General features: G+C 37.0%; 1 protein-coding gene across 2 annotated transcripts in view; it reads left to right on the forward strand.

The window, feature by feature from the left end:
- Positions 1–15,955, forward strand: part of RNF138 (ring finger protein 138) — a 38,618-nt gene that overhangs the window by 12,756 nt on the left and 9,907 nt on the right. The window contains exons 2-3 of one of the 2 annotated variants that reach the window (XM_007455165.1): positions 2,667–2,832; positions 4,472–4,587. The exons of the other annotated variant lie outside the window; for it this stretch is intronic. Of the exons in view, the coding sequence (XP_007455227.1) occupies positions 2,667–2,832; positions 4,472–4,587 (282 nt within the window). The remainder of the gene's footprint in view (positions 1–2,666; positions 2,833–4,471; positions 4,588–15,955) is intronic. 2 annotated transcript variants of the gene reach the window in all.

Here is a 15,955-nt window from a genome sequence, read left to right on the forward strand (position 1 = left end):
GGTAGTTTATTAGACTTGGCTTCTATAACATTACTTACTCTTGGTTCTTCTGTTTCTTTGAACCTTCCTTTAATGTTTATATCTCTCTAGATTGTTTCTTTAGTGTTCTTCTTACCTTATCTGCTCTCCATATTCTTCCCCCCCATTTTCAGATCCATTTTTCCACTTGTTTACTGGATAACACGCATTGAGCTTTTTGTAGGTACTTTATTTTTTTAATACATTTATTGATTGATTGATTGATTGATGACTGTTGGGTCATCGTTGCTGCACTTGGGCTTTCCCTAGTTGTGGCGGGCGGGGGCCAGTCCTTGTTGTGGTGCACAGGCTTCTCCCGTTGCGGAGCACAGGCTCCAGGCGCGTGGGCTTCAGTAGTTGTGGCACATGTGCCTAGCTGCTCCTCGGCATGTGGGATCCTCCCAGACCAGGGCTTGAACCTGTGTCCCCTGCATTGGCAGGCAGATTCTTAACCACTGCGCCGCAAGGGAAGCCCTGTAGGTACTTTAAACTTGCGTTTTCCTGTCAAACCACCTCTTCCAGTATTTCTCAGTTTGGTTAATACAGTCACCTTTTACTCAGTCTTCTAAATTAGAAATGCTTTTCTTTCTCATTTTCTCACAAGTAATTGTCAGAAAATTATATTTTATTTTTTAACCTAGGATGCCCCCTTCATACAGTCATTGAGAATTATGTCTCTAAAATAGAGACCCTCTGTCCCTCCTTCCTACTCCTCCCTTAATGTAGACCATATCGTGATCTAGACTGTTGTTCCAGTTAGTCTTGTGGGGTTTTTTGTCTGACTCTTCTTTCTTCTTTTTTTCCTTTTTACAGTCCCCCTGATTAAAGAATGCAAACACTGAGTGAAACAAAGAATTTAAATTAAAAATGTATTACTCAAAATTTACAAAACATATAAACAGAATTTCAGTTTTTAATTTAAACAATTAAACTTAAAAATGATGGTCTTTGTAACTTTGTGGTATTTATACTTGTGAAGTTATTAAAGCTCAAAATGGCATTCAGAGTTTTGGGACACCCTCACTAAGGATTTTGTTAAGTATTGACAAATTGCTATTCAGAAATGTAGAGCACGGGGCTTCCCTGGTGGTTCAGTGGTTGAGAGTCTGCCTGCTAATGCAGGGGATGCGGGTTCGAGCCGTGGTCTGGGAGGATCCCACATGCCGTAGAGCAGCTGGGCCTATGGGCCACAACTACTGAGGCTGCGCGTCTGGAGCCTGTGCTCTGCAGCAAGAGAGGCCCGTGCACTGCGATGAAGAGTGGCCCCCGCTTGCCACAACTGGAGAAGGCCCTTGTACAGAAATGAAGACCCAACACAGCCCAAAATAAGTAAATAAATTTAAAAAAAAGAAATGTAGAGCACTCATTTCTTTATGTCTCCTTTAACACTGGATATTATTATTATTTTTTAAAACTAGTGTTTTGACAACTGAAAAATGTATTTGTCTTGTTTACTTTGCATTTCTTTGACTCCTGGTTATGATGAATATTTTCCATGTTTTAAAGTATTGGTGATCACTTCTAATGCTACCTTAGTGATATTAGCTACTATTTATCAAGCACTTTCCTGACTCAAAAATAACTGTCATGACCATTTTATTACATTACCTATCTTAATCCTGTGAACAACCCTATCAAGTGTAGATGCTTATTGTATGTGTGAGGAAACTGATTTTAAAGGAGAGTGACTTGCTCAGCGCATGGTTAGTAAACTCAGTGTGATCTGTTATCACACTATTACCTCGCAACATTTTTGTTAGTATAGATGTGGAAGATTAGTATATTTGTATTTATAGGGGGTTGAATTAAATGTATAATTATTCTAGAGCCCAGGTACAGATGGCTGTGATTTTTTTTTTTTTTTTTTTTTGCGGTACGCGGGCCTCTCACTGTTGTGGCCTCTCCTGTTGCGGAGCACAGGCTCTGGACGCGCAGGCTCAGCGGCAATGGCTCACGGGCCCAGCTGCTCCGCGGCATGTGGGATCTTCCCGGACCGGGGCACGAACCCGTGTCCCCTGCATTAGCAGGTGGACTCTCAACCACTGCGCCACCAGGGAAGCCCAGGATTCTTAAGTATTTCTCAAATTATGTTCCATTGCACACTGTTGTGGAAATTTTCATATATCCTGTTTGGGCAACACTTGGTTTCCTTAGCAGAGAAACCTTAATAACTTTGAATAATCCTTGAATTTCTGAAATCAGTTTCTGTAGGAGACCTATTCACATCTTGTAGAACAACATCTTGAAGTACATCAGTTTGAGACAAAGCTGATGTGTGGTCCATTCTCTCATTTTGTAAGGGGAGGAAATGGAGATCCATTGTGGTTAAGTGTGTTGCCTGAAAATCACACAGCTGCTAAACAACACAGGATAAGATCCAGTCATTCCTTTGTACCATGCTTCCCCTGATAATGTTATATAATATTTATTTTTCCTGTATTATGTTAAAAGTAGTTTCTTTAGTATTCCCATCTAGTCCAGACATTAGTCTTACACTGAGAAATTCATATACAGTTTTAAGAAAATTCTAGATTTATGTACATACAAATAGCCTAGCATGATTACTTACCCATAACTGCTGTGTTTAATCATCGAAATGAAAAGAGTACTTTTTTCTGTAGTTAACCTGTCACAAATGTGTGGTTTAGTTTCTGTAGAAAATGTTTCCTGACTGCAATGAGAGAAAGCGGAATACATTGTCCTCTGTGTCGTGGAAATGTGACTAGAAGAGAGAGAGCATGTCCTGAACGGGCCTTAGACCTTGAAAATATCATGAGGAGGTTTTCTGGTAGCTGCAGATGCTGTGCAAAACAGGTAGAGTAAATGTGACATAGTTCTTTGAAAGTCAAGTTTCTACTCTGAAATTTCTGTTTGACTTGTCTTGGTGGGTACTGTTTTGAAGAGAAATTATTTAGGTTGGGAATTGGGTAGAAAAGGCCAGAAAAGCTGTGGCTATAGATCTTACTAGATTATAAACTTACTGAGAACAGAGACCGAAAGATAGATACAGTCTCTGAATTTGTCATAATTTTTAACGTGGCATTTTTTTCGAAATAATCACTCGTTGATTACCTGCTAAATGAACTGAAAGAACAGACTGGCATTTAACTCATTGAAGCCCCATTCTGGTACAGATTAAGCCCTTGAATAGTTTTTCTGGTGGTAGTATCATTATTGCAATTTTGCAGGTAGAAGTGGGCCAAATGGATTTATGTAGTCAAGGGGGAACTCTCTAGCTGCCCACTGTACTTAGATGTTTATGTATTTATCTAAGAAATCACAAAATACTTGGTAGAAGACTTTGCTTTTTAAGGAACAGGTGTGAAAAATCAGGTATTGGCAAATAACTGGCATTAATTCTCCATTCTGGATTTTATTCTACCGTTTGGAGAGGGATTGAAATGGTGAGAGGTGGTTAGGCTTTGAGTATATTTGTTTATTATGGATTTATCACAGTCACTTTTTCAAACAGCTAATAAAGTCAGTGAGCAAAAAAAAAACAGTTGCTGTTTCATGCATTCACACAAGGCATATCTGCTTTTCCATCTCTTTGAGGGAGGTGTCAACTGACAGGGCAATGAAGTGAAGCTGGAAAATACACTTGAGAGATTTCTGGCTCTACTCCTCAGAGAGAAACTGAAAAATGTTCCAAGTGTTAACTTGGGAACTTAGTTTTTTAAAGCACTTTCTAACTCTGCCAGGTTGCAGTAGTTAAAGAAATAAAAAGATGCCCAGTGCTATGAGGCAACCTCTTAATACTTTTAATATTATTTTTTGTCTATTAGTGGTATGTTTTTTTCAGGTGTAAAATTATTTGTTAATTTTTATGGTGAGTTTACAGACAGTTGGACTTATCTCCATTGTCTCTGCATCTGATGGACAGAAACTTACTGCTTATTTTCAGCTCCTACTTAAGAATTAAATCATTTACTTAAAAAGAAAAAAACAAAGACCTCTTGTTTAAATGGAATATTTTGTTATCTATTTCTGCCTTGTTTTTTTCCTTCTTGTTGGCAATATCTCAAGTCTTATGAGTTCCTTTTTATATTGAAAGTCATATTACATTAAAAATTTTTTAAATGTTTTATTGTAAAATATATATAATGTAAAACGTACCTTTCTTTTAGTTTTATTTTTTTTATAAGTGAAAGATTGTGGTAAACTTTTTTACTACAATAAATGTCCATTTAGTAAGAAAACATGATATGTATATACATACACACAATCTGTATGAGGCATCAAATGAACAATTAGAGTGCAGTATCATGAGTGGTAAGGTAGAAATGTACCATTTTTAAGTGTACAATACAGTGGTATTAAGTACATTCATAACATTGTATAGCAATCACCACTATCTATTTCCAGAATTTTTTCATCATCCCAAACAGAAACTCTGTACCTGTTATATTTGTTCTTTTTGAAAGTCACATTACATTTAATCAATAATTTACAGATTAAATTCTATCGCATGAGACATCATTACAAATCTTGTAAGAAGTACCAAGATGAATATGGTGTTTCTTCTGTCATTCCAAACTTTCAGATCTCTCAAGATTCAGTAGGGAACAGGTAAGCAATATTTATTCTTAAAGTTTTTATTTTTATAGTTAAAATTGAAATTTTGCAGAGACTGTATAAAGTGTTTTTGTGAATGTGTGGGTGTTTGTGTTTTTAAAGTAAATTGCCTTTGTCCTCATAAGTTTGTTTGACGCATGTAAAATGACATCTGGGAGATTGACTTTATGCTAGACTTAAGCTTATGTTATGTAAAAATCATTCTAAGAAACTTTACATGTCTGAATAAAAAGTAGATCTGTGAATTGAATGTGTTTTCTTTTGCAACTGAAATTACTTGAAAGCTAGAGAAAATCCCTTTCAGTAATGTATTTGCAAACTAGAATCCTTTTACTCTCTAAGAATAGAATTGTTTGAAATTTTTATTTTGATAAAATGTCATGTAAAAGTGAGATTTGGTACGATTAAATTAGTAGTTCTATTTTAGTCTCAATTCTTTTAAAGCTAGGTTTTGGCTTGATTTGTATCTTATTGTCTCAGGTTTATGTACATTAAACATTTTTATGAAATGTATTTTATGGATAAGAATGGCCAGAATGCACATGTGTGGTTTAAAAAATAGTGACAAAACAAATACCTAGTTGCCCACTAAGCCGGGTCAAAAATTATAACATTTTTCAGGACCTTATTTTTTTTTCCATAAATTTATTTTTGGCTGTGTTCGTTGCTGCACGCGGGCTTTTTCTAGTTGCTGTGAGTGGAGGCTGCTCTTTGTTGCAGTGCGTAGGCTTCTCATTGTGGTGGCTTCTTTCGTTGTGGAGCCCGGGCTCTAGGCGCATGGGCTTCAGTAGTTGCGGCACACAGGCTCAGTAGTTGTGGCTCACAGGCTCAAGAGCACCGGCTCAGTAGTTGTGGTGCATGGACTTAGTTGCTCTGCGGCCTATGGAATCTTCCCAGACCAGGGATTGAACCCATGTCCCCTGCATTGTCAGGCGGATTCTCAACCACTGTGCCATCAGGGAAGCCCCTTTTAGGACCTTAGAATCTCCTTGTGAGCCCATGCCAATTTGAACCCCATACTCCCAGAGGTAACCACTATCCTCTTTTTTGGGTTGTTCATTCTTTTGCTTTTCTTTATAGTATTACCACTCACGCATGTATCTCTAAACACTGAAGTGCTTAATTTTTAAAAACTCAGTAGCAAGCACACACCATTCTGTAAAGAAAGGCAGTATTGGCAGCATTATAGAAAGACTCCCAGGAGGCAATATGTTAAGCAGAGTCTTTAAGATTTTATTTTAGTAGCATTTCATTTCACATGTTGCTAATTTTCAGTAATTTAACCACTCTTAGAAGCACTCATACTGTAGTAAGGCTTCTTCTCAACTCCTTAGTTGAAACTGTTCTGGTAAAGGTCTTTAGTAATTTTCTTATTTCCTGCTCTTTTAGGTTCTCGTTTTACTTGACTCAGTGTCATTGGATGAAATTGGTCACTCTTATATTGTGATTTAAAAAAAAATCCCCTTAGGTTCATCCTTTTTGGCTTTTTTATTTCTGTACTTCTGCTGTATTTAAATTACTCAACAATTTGTTATTAACCCAGTAGATTATTCTTAAGTGCAGGGATGGTGTTTGTCTTGTTCAACAATGTGTCTCTAGTTCTTAGCAAAGTTCCTAGTATATATGATTTGCGCAGTCACTGCTTGTTAAATGACTCAGTTTTTTTCTCATGAGACATGCCTTCTTCCCTCTTACCCCCCAGATCTAATTGGTCATAGGTACTATTGATTTCTAATAGCAGTATTCCTCATCTGTGCTTTTCTTCTGCCCCTGTTGTCACTTCCATAGCTCAAGTCCCCATCATCTCTCACTTGAACTGTTGTAGTATTCTTTTAGTTGGTGGTCCTCCTTTAATCTGTCCTGTATACGATTGCCAAAGTGATATTTCAGAGGTGCAACTCTGACCTCTTTCTCCTTGTCCTTGTACCTACGCTTCTGTACCTTGTCAGTGACTTCCTGTGGCCCCATAGCTGTGTTTCTCCTCCTGGGTTCCACGGGCCAGTAAGGGCTCTGTGAACTGCTTAAACTGCCAATTTTTTGTGTGTACTATGTGTGCATTTTTTTCGAGAGAGAATGTCAAGATTCTCAAGGGGTTCCATGATCTAGTTCAACAACAAACTTAATAAGACAAAATCCCTATTCTAAAGCCCTTTCTGATCTGGCACTTACCTTTCCATTTAGCCTTTGTCTTTCTGGGCTACCCATATTGCATAATATGCCTCAGCCATGTTGAATTTTTCCCACTGTATCCTGGCCATCCTTGAGAAGCAATATAACTTAGTCATTAAACATGAAGGCTTGGAGCCAGACTGCTGGGTACGAGGCTCTGTCATTTACTAATTGTATGACTTTGGCAAGAAACTGTACCTCAGTTTTCTCATCTGTTTAAAAAGGTAGTGGTGATACTATTAAACACCTCATTGGTGGGAGTCAATAAGTAGGTTAATAGAAGTAAGATATTGAATAGTACCTTACTTGGTGAATGTTTGGGGGTTTTTTGTTTGCTTTGTTGTTTGTTTGTTTGTTTGTTTTTCCGGCTGTGCAGCGCATCTTGCGGAACCTTAGTTGCCTGACCAGGGACTGAACCCATGCCCTCGGCAGTGAAAGCACGGAGTCCTAACTGCCAGACCGCCAGGGAATTTCCTAAATGTTAGTTTTCAATTATCATCATCATCACCCACTCCCTCACCTCCATACTTTCCCCACCATTCTAACCCACACTTTGCCAGCCAGTGGACTTTTTCTTCTCTTTGAAGACTTAGACCAAGTGTTAGATACTCTGAAGTCTTTCCTGTTTACTTGTCTGTTTTTTTTATCTAGTAGAATGGGCTTCCTAGTCTTATTCATGTTTATATCCTATACAAAATTCTAGTTGCAATGGAAAAATTCAGTTTGTATATGAATTTCTAGTAAGGAAATTGTTGAAGGAAGGAAAAGATTTTTTAAAAAATAGTAGGAAATATAAGAAGCCAGAATGTATAGTCAGGGTCCTGGGAGGAAACAGATAATTATACTCAAATTAGATAATTTGAGGGGAATTTAGTGAAGGACTATTCTTTAATTTTTTATTTTTGTGTGTGAAGGGACTATTTGTAAGGAGTAGAGTATTGGGTGCACTATGTAAGCAGGGTATAGGAAGTCACAAGGAATAGTCATGTCCTCTGGGTCTACTGAAAGCAGGGGAGGGGAGAAAGTAGACACCAGAATTGGAGAAAGAAAGCTATGTGGAGAGGGCAGTTGGAGAGGGATGCAACCAGTCAAGGCAGTTTTGCTGGGAAGGAGTCTGGAAAATAGGTATCCTAACCTTCCTCTTGTTCTTCCTCCAAATCTCCTGCTGGGCTGAACCCATTTGGGAAGCAGAGAAGGGAACCTGTTAATGCAGGTTAGTTTCTCAGTACAAAGAGCATGGTGAAAAATGGAGGAGAGAAGATCTAGAGGGGCGAAAAATATACCCAGCACATAGGATTTCAGTTATTAGCTGAACATATTGTAATACTCTGTACACTGTGCTTCACAGCTTCCAAGTAGTACAAAGAGAAAAACATCCACTATGTTATTAATAGTGTCTATGATATTAGACGTTCACAGAAAGATAGACAAGATGAAAAGGCAGAGGGCTATATACCAGATGAAGGAACAAGATAAAACCCCAGAAAAACAACTAAATGAAGTGGAGATAGGCAACCTTCCAGAAAAAGAATTCAGAATAATGATAGTGAAGATGATCCAGGACCTCGGATAAACAATGGAGGCAAAGATCAAGAAGATGAAAGAAATGTTTAACAAAGATCTAGAAGAATTAAAGAACAAACAGAGATGAACAGTACAATAACTGAAATGAAAAATAACACTAGAAGGAATCAACAGCACAATAACTGAGGCAGAAGAACAGATAAGCGACCTGGAGGACAGAATGGTGGAATTCACTGCTGCAGAACAGAATAAAGAAAAAAGAATGAAAAGAAATGAAGACAGCCTTAAGAGACCTCTGGGACAACATTAAACGCAACAACATTCGCATTATAGGGGTCCCAGGAGAAGAGAGAGATAAAGGACCTGAGAAAATATTTGAAGAGATTATAGTCAAAAACTTCCCTAACATGGGAAAGGAAATAGCCACCCAAGTCCAGGAAGCGCAGAGAGTCCCATACAGGATAAACCCAAGGAGAAACACGCCAAGACACATAGTAATCAAATTGGCAAAAATTAAAGACAAAGAAAAATTATTGAAAGCAGTAAGGGAAAAATGACAAATAACATACAAGGGAACTCCCATAACGTTAACAGCTGATTTCTCAGTAGAAACTGTAAAAGCCAGAAGGGAGTGGCATGATATACTTAAAGTGATGAAAGGGAAGAACCTACAACCAAGAGTACTCTACCTGGCAAGGATCTCATTCAGATTTGATGGAGAAATCAAAAGCTTTACAGACAAGCAAAAGCTAAGAGAATTCAGCACAACCAAACCAGCTCTACAACAAATGCTAAAGGAACTTCTCTAAGTGGGAAACACGAGAGAAGAAAAGGACCTACAAAAACAAACCCAAAGCAATTAAGAAAAATGGTAATAGGAACATACATATCAATAATTACCTTAGGGCTTCCCTGGTGGTGCAGTGGTTGAGAATCTGCCTGCCAATGCAGGGGACACGATTCAAGCCCTGGTCTGGGAAGATCCCACGTGCCCCGGAGCAACTGGGCCCGTGAGCCACAATTACTGAACCTGCGCATCTGGAGACTGCTCCGCAACGGGAGAGGCCACGATAGTGAGAGGCCCGCGCCCAGCGATGAAGAGTGGCCCCCGCTTGCCACAACTAGAGAAAGCCCACGCACAGAAACAAAGACCCAACACAGCCATAAATAAATAATAAATTAATTAATTAAAATTGCAACCTCCCTTTAAAAAAAACAGGAATCAGAAAAAAAAATAAAAATAATAAAAAAATAATAATTACTTTAAACATGACTGGATTAAATGCTCCAGCCAAAAGACACAGGCTCACTGAATGGATACAAAAACAAGACCCATCTATATGCTGTCTTCAAGAGACCCACTTCAGAGCTAGGGACACATACAGAATGAGAGTGAGGGGATGGAAAAAGATATTCCATGCAAAGGGAAATCAAAAGAAAGCTGGAGTAGCAATACTCATATCAGATAAAATAGACTTTAAAATAAAGAATGTTACAAGAGACAAGGAAGGACACTACATAATGATCAAGGGATCAATCCAAGAAGAAGGTATAACAATTATATATGCACCCAACATAGGAGCACCTCAGTACATAAGGGAACTGCTAACAGCTCTAAAAGAGGAAATCAACAGTAAGACAATAATAGTGGGGGACTTTAACACCTCACTTACACCAATGGACAGATCATCCAAACAGAAAATTAATAAGGAAACACAAGCTTTAAAGGACACAATCGACCAGATAGATTTAATTGATATTTATAGGACATTCCATACAAAAATAGCAGATTACACTTCTCAAGTGCGCACGGAACATTCTGCAGGATAGATCACATCTTGGGTCACAAATCAAGCCTCAGTAAATTTAAGAAAATTGAAATCATATCAAGCATCTTTTCCGACAACAATGCCATGAGATTAGAAATCAATTACAGGGAAAAAACGTAAAAAGCACAAACACATGGAGGCTAAACAATATGTTACTAAATAACCAAGAGATCACTAAAGAAATGAAAGAGGAAATCAAAAAATACCTAGAGACAAATGACAGTGAAAAGACGACGATCCAAAACCTATGGGATGCAGCAAAAGCAGTTCTAAGAGGGAAGTTTATAGCAATACAAGCCTACATCAAGAAACAAGAAAAATCTCAAATAAACAATTTAACCTTACACCTAAAGGAACTAGAGAAAGAAGAACAAACAAAACCCAAAGTTAGCAGAAGGGAAGAAATCATAAAGATCAGATCAGAAATGAATGAAATAGAAACAAAACAGTAGCAAAGATCAATAAAACTAAAAGCTGGTTCTTTGAGAAGATAAACAAAATTGATAAGCCATTAGCCAGACTCATCAAGAAAAAGAGGGAGAGGACTCAATAAAATTAGAAATGAAAAAGGAGAAGTTATAGCAGACACCGCAGAAATACAAAGCGTCCTAAGAGACTACTACAAGCAACTCTACGCCAATAAAATAGACAACCTGGAAGAAATGGACAAATTCTTTGAGAGGTATAACCTTCCAAGACTGAACCAGGAAAAACAGAAAATATGAACAGACCAATCACAAATAATGAAATTGAAACTGTGATTAAAAATCTTGCAACAAACAAAACTTCTGGTCCACATGGCTTCACAGGTGAATTCTATCAAACATTTAGAGAAGAGCTAACACCCATCCTTCTCAAGCTCTTCCAAAAAATTGCAGAGGAAGGAACACTCCCAAACTCATTGTATGAGACCACCATCACCCTGATACCAAAACCAGACAAAGATACTACAAAGAAAATTACAGACCAACATCACTGATATCACAGAAATTGAGACACAGATGTAGAGAATAAATGTATCAACACCGAGGGCTGAAAGCGGCAGGGCGGTGGGGGTGGGGGTGTGATGAATTGGGCGATTGGGATTGACACGTGTACACTGATGTGTAAAAAATGGATGACTAATAAGAACCTGCTGTATAAAAAATAAATAAAAAAATAAAGGTTTCATTAAAATAAGTCTATGATATTGTAAACCAAATAGTTCTTAATGAGAAAGACAGCTTTTCCTGATAATAAAAGAGATTATACTGAATTGCTTTGCCCATAGGTCCTCAAAAGAAGAAACTAACATAGTTTAAAAAATATTCAAAATAAACCCTTAGGTCATTTAATCAATTCAGCATACATTTATTGTACCTTCTGAACTACTGGGCACACTACATGTTATTGAATATGCAGGGATGGATAAAACAGACATAATCTGCCTTTCCATCTGTGTAAGCAGTATAATTTCCAGTCCAGTCATCCAAAATAAACCAACACACGTTTCAGTCAGATCAGTCAGGGTAAAACTATTTACCACAAAGTAATAAATGTTGGTGAATGTTTAACAAAATTATTGCATTCGTATGGGGTAGCTTCTTATAATAATTATGTAGCAGTGCTAGTTATTTTACTAACGCCATTTCTAGTTCATAACATAAAATTCTGCTTTTAACATGTAGGACTGTATCTTTCTGTTTTCTTTAGCTACTAGAAAGGAGAGAGGGAGGATGCATGTAATCATTAGATACCAGCACACATTTCTATTTTATCTTCCTTGGAAGTTATTTGGTCTGTTTGCAGGTTTTTCCAACTAATCTTAATTCTTTGTAAACATTAATAACTGGATGTCAGTAAACCTATAACAGTTTAGTCCAAATACAACACTTCACAAAGACTGAAAGAATGAAATTTGCAAACAATCTTATGTTTATAACAGATTTCTCTCCAAGGTGTTGAACATTTTCAGTAGCTAAGTAACTATTAAGGAATCTGGTACAAGTATGAGATAAAATTTCCTTTTCCTTATTTATAGGCATTCATGATATATTCTGGATAATAATTCTTTATTACACGCAATACAAATATATTTACATTTTTCCAAAGAACTAAAAAAATTTTTTGCTGTTTTCTGAAACGTGTAAGCATAGAACTGGAGACTTTTCTTCGCATTTTAAAGACTGGAAATGAGGTACTCTAGTATTTTGAAAACTGCCTTAGGTAATACCACAATTTAGTTTAGCATAAAATGGCATAGTCATGCATAGGTTTTTTTCTCACCCCTTTTTTTATTGTGATAAGAATATTTTACATGAGGTCTACTCTCTTAACAGATTTTTTTTTTTTTGCGGTACACGGGCCTCTCACTGTTGTGGCCTCTCCCGTTGTGAAGCACAGGCTCCGGACGCGCAGGCTCAGCGGCCATGGCTCACGGGCCCAGCTGCTCCGCGGCATGTGGGATCTTCCCGGACCGGGGCACGAACCCGTGTCCCCCGCATCGTCAGGCGGGACTCTCAACCACTGCGCCACCAGGGAAGCCCTCTTAACAAATTTTTAAGTGTACAGTATAGTATTGTTATATACAGTATAGGCACAGTGTTGTACAGCAGATCTCTAGAACTTACCTTGCATAACTGAAATTTGTACATGTTGATTAGAAACTCTCATATCCCCGTACTGTAGCTCCTGTTAGCCACCATTCTATTCTTGGCTTCTTTGAGTTTGAGTACTTTAGATACCTCATATAAGTGGAATCATCCAGTATTTGTCCTGTGACTGGCTTGTTTAACTTAGCATAATGGCCTCAAGGTTTATTTATGTTGTCACAGTTGCAGGACTTTCTTTTCTTTTAAAATTGAATAATATTCTGTTGCATGTATATGCCGCATTTTCTTTATCCATTCATATCTTTTTTTCTTCATCCATTCACAAGATTGTTTCTGTATCTTGGCTATTGTGAATAGCGCTGCAGTGAACTTGGGAGTGCTGTTTCTTCAGGATTCTGATTCCAGTTCTTTTTGATAAATACCCAGAAGTGGGATTGCTGGATCATATGGTACTTCTACTTTTTATTTTTTTGAGGAACTTCACCGTAACTGTTTTCCATAGCAGCTGCACCATTTTGCATTCTCACCAACAATGTACAAAGGTTCCACTTTCTCCACATCCTCACCAACACTTGTTGTCTTTTGTTTTTTTGATAATAACTATCATAACAGCTATGAGGTGATATTTCATTGTGGTTTTGATTTGTATTTCCCTTATGATTAGTGGCATTGAGAATCTTTTCATATACATGTTGGCCATTTGTATGTCATCTTTGGAGAAATGTCTATTCGTATTTTTAGCCCATTCTGTAATTGGGTCATTAGTTTCTTTGCTGTTGAGTTGTAGGAGTTCCTTATGTATTTTGGAGATTAACCCGCTGTCAGATACGTGGTTTCGAGATACTTTCTCCCATTACATATGTTGCCTCTCACTGTTGTTTCCTTTGCTGTGCAGAAGCTGTTTAGTTTAATGCAGTCCCACTTGTCTGTTTTGGCTTTCATTGCCTGATTGCAAATATTTTTGATCAGTCTTTGGCTAGTCTTATCGTGTCTTTTGACATACGTAAGTATTATATTTATACTTTTATATATATTATATTTATTTTCTTTATTTTTTTGCTTTTTGTGTCATGCTTGAGAAATCCTTTCCTACATCATAAAGTTATAGAAGATATTTTCTTCTTTAACATTTTAAAGCTGTGCTTTTCACATTTATTTTGGATGTATAACGTGAGGTAGGAAAAATTTTCCCCAAGTGATAACGATTTGTCCTAGTACCATTCATTGAGGAGTCCATTCTTTCCCCACTGATTTATAATGTCATTTTGGTCCTACACATCTCTATTCTGTTCTGTTCCTTCGTTTATTCCTCTAATACCATGCTATCTTAATTACTGTGGCTTTAACAGTAGGTCTTAATATCATGTAGCGAAAGTTCTCCCTCTTGTTTTACCTAGAAAAGTGTTTCTGTTATTCTTGGCCCTTTGCTATTCCATATGAATTTTAGGATCAGACTTGAGTTTTCTAAAAATTCCTGTAGAGATTTTGATCGGAAGCATTATAAAGGTTGAATTTATTGAAATCATAGATTAATTTGGAGAGAATTGACATCATATGATACTCATTTTTCCCCACCCAGTTTCCCACCTGTTTATCTCTTCCATGAAAAAAAAAAATGCAGTAAAAGAAGTCCATTTAGAGCACACATAAATATGTTCTAGTATATCTTTTCCTAGTAAAACCTTACAGTTTTTTTTTTTTTTTTTTTTTTTTTTTGGTACGTGGGCCTCTCACTGTTGTGGCCTCTCCCGTTGCGGAGCACAGGCTCCGGACGCGCAGGCCCAGCGGCCATGGCTCACGGGCCCAGCTGCTCCGCGGCATGTGGGATCTTCCCGGACCAGGGCACCAACCCGTGTCCCCTGCATAGGCAGGCAGACTCTCAACCACTGCGCCACCAGGGAAGCCCCTAAAACCTTACAGTTTTTGTTGCTGTACAAATGGATCTTTTTTCCTGTTTTATAATCTAAGTGGTTATTACTAGTGAGTAGGAATATTAAGGATTTTTATGTTAATCTTTCATTTAGTAGCTTTGCTGATTTATTAGTTCTAATAGTTCTAAATAATTTACCTGTACATTCTTTTGGAATTATTACGTAGAAAATTATTTGGTTTGTCAATGCAATTTTGTCTCTTAGTGCTTCATTTTGTACTTGATTTATTGCATTAACTAGGGCCTCTATCCAGTATTAAATAGAAGGCACCTTTTTTTCCTTGATTTTAGTGGGAATGCATCTAAAATTTTATTATTATGGATGGTGTTCACTACAGTTTTTTAACATATTCTTTATCTGTTCTGTGATGCCATCATCCTGAATTTAAGAATGGTTCTTACTCAAATCAGAATCTTGTATGCAGTTAAAAAAATGTATACATCTGACTTCATTCCCAGATACTCTGCTATCTAGAGTTTAGGGATTTGTACTTTTAAAAGCATTGTGGGTGATCAGAGATTTTTTTGTTTTTGTTTCCATTTGGAGGTTGAATTTTAGTGAATGGTTTCTACATCAGATGAAATAAATGATCATATGTTTTTTAAATTGATAGTATGGTTGTCAGTAATAGATTTTCTATTGTTGAACTCATTCATACATTTCTAGAATAAATGAGTAGGCTCCCAGTAATAGACCCGGGCATGATACAGGATGATCAGGAAGGACTAGAATGATGATAACAATAATAATGGAAAATGTAAAGTAGGTAGAAAGGAGAAAACATTTAAAAAGGGTATTAACTTTGATATTAAAATGCTTTAAATCAGGAGTTTTGTGATTGCATACCCCACCAGTGAAAAAAATTGAGCATGTACTCTGAGTATGTGTGTGTTTATTTTAAAACTATGCATGTGTTTTATAGTACTGATACTTTATGCATAACATGCAAAATTTGAGATAAAGATGAAAAAGTTACTTTAAAAATAAGTTTGCTTTCATTCTTAAAGTTTTATTACTGTTTTTATTGAAAACAATACGGTTGACTATGATTTCTAAAACTTCTTAAAATCTTGGTTTAATACAGTGACAGTAATTTAAAGATTTCGATTAAATTCACTTTACTTTGATACTTGGTCTTGATGACTCTCATGGCTGAAAAGATAACCTACAACACACAGTACAGATCCAAATGGAAGAGTATGTCATAGGTTGAGATTCCTATATTTTTCAGTCCCATTTGGTAAATATTAAAAGGGCTTTTGTTGAAATTTTCCATAGTCTCTGATTATGTTATAGTTGTTCTTACAAACGAATCGGA

Source organism: Lipotes vexillifer, unplaced genomic scaffold (genome assembly GCF_000442215.2).
Source record: "Lipotes vexillifer unplaced genomic scaffold, Lipotes_vexillifer_v1.1 scaffold90, whole genome shotgun sequence".
In the NCBI taxonomy this organism is placed as follows: domain Eukaryota; kingdom Metazoa; phylum Chordata; class Mammalia; order Artiodactyla; family Lipotidae; genus Lipotes; species Lipotes vexillifer.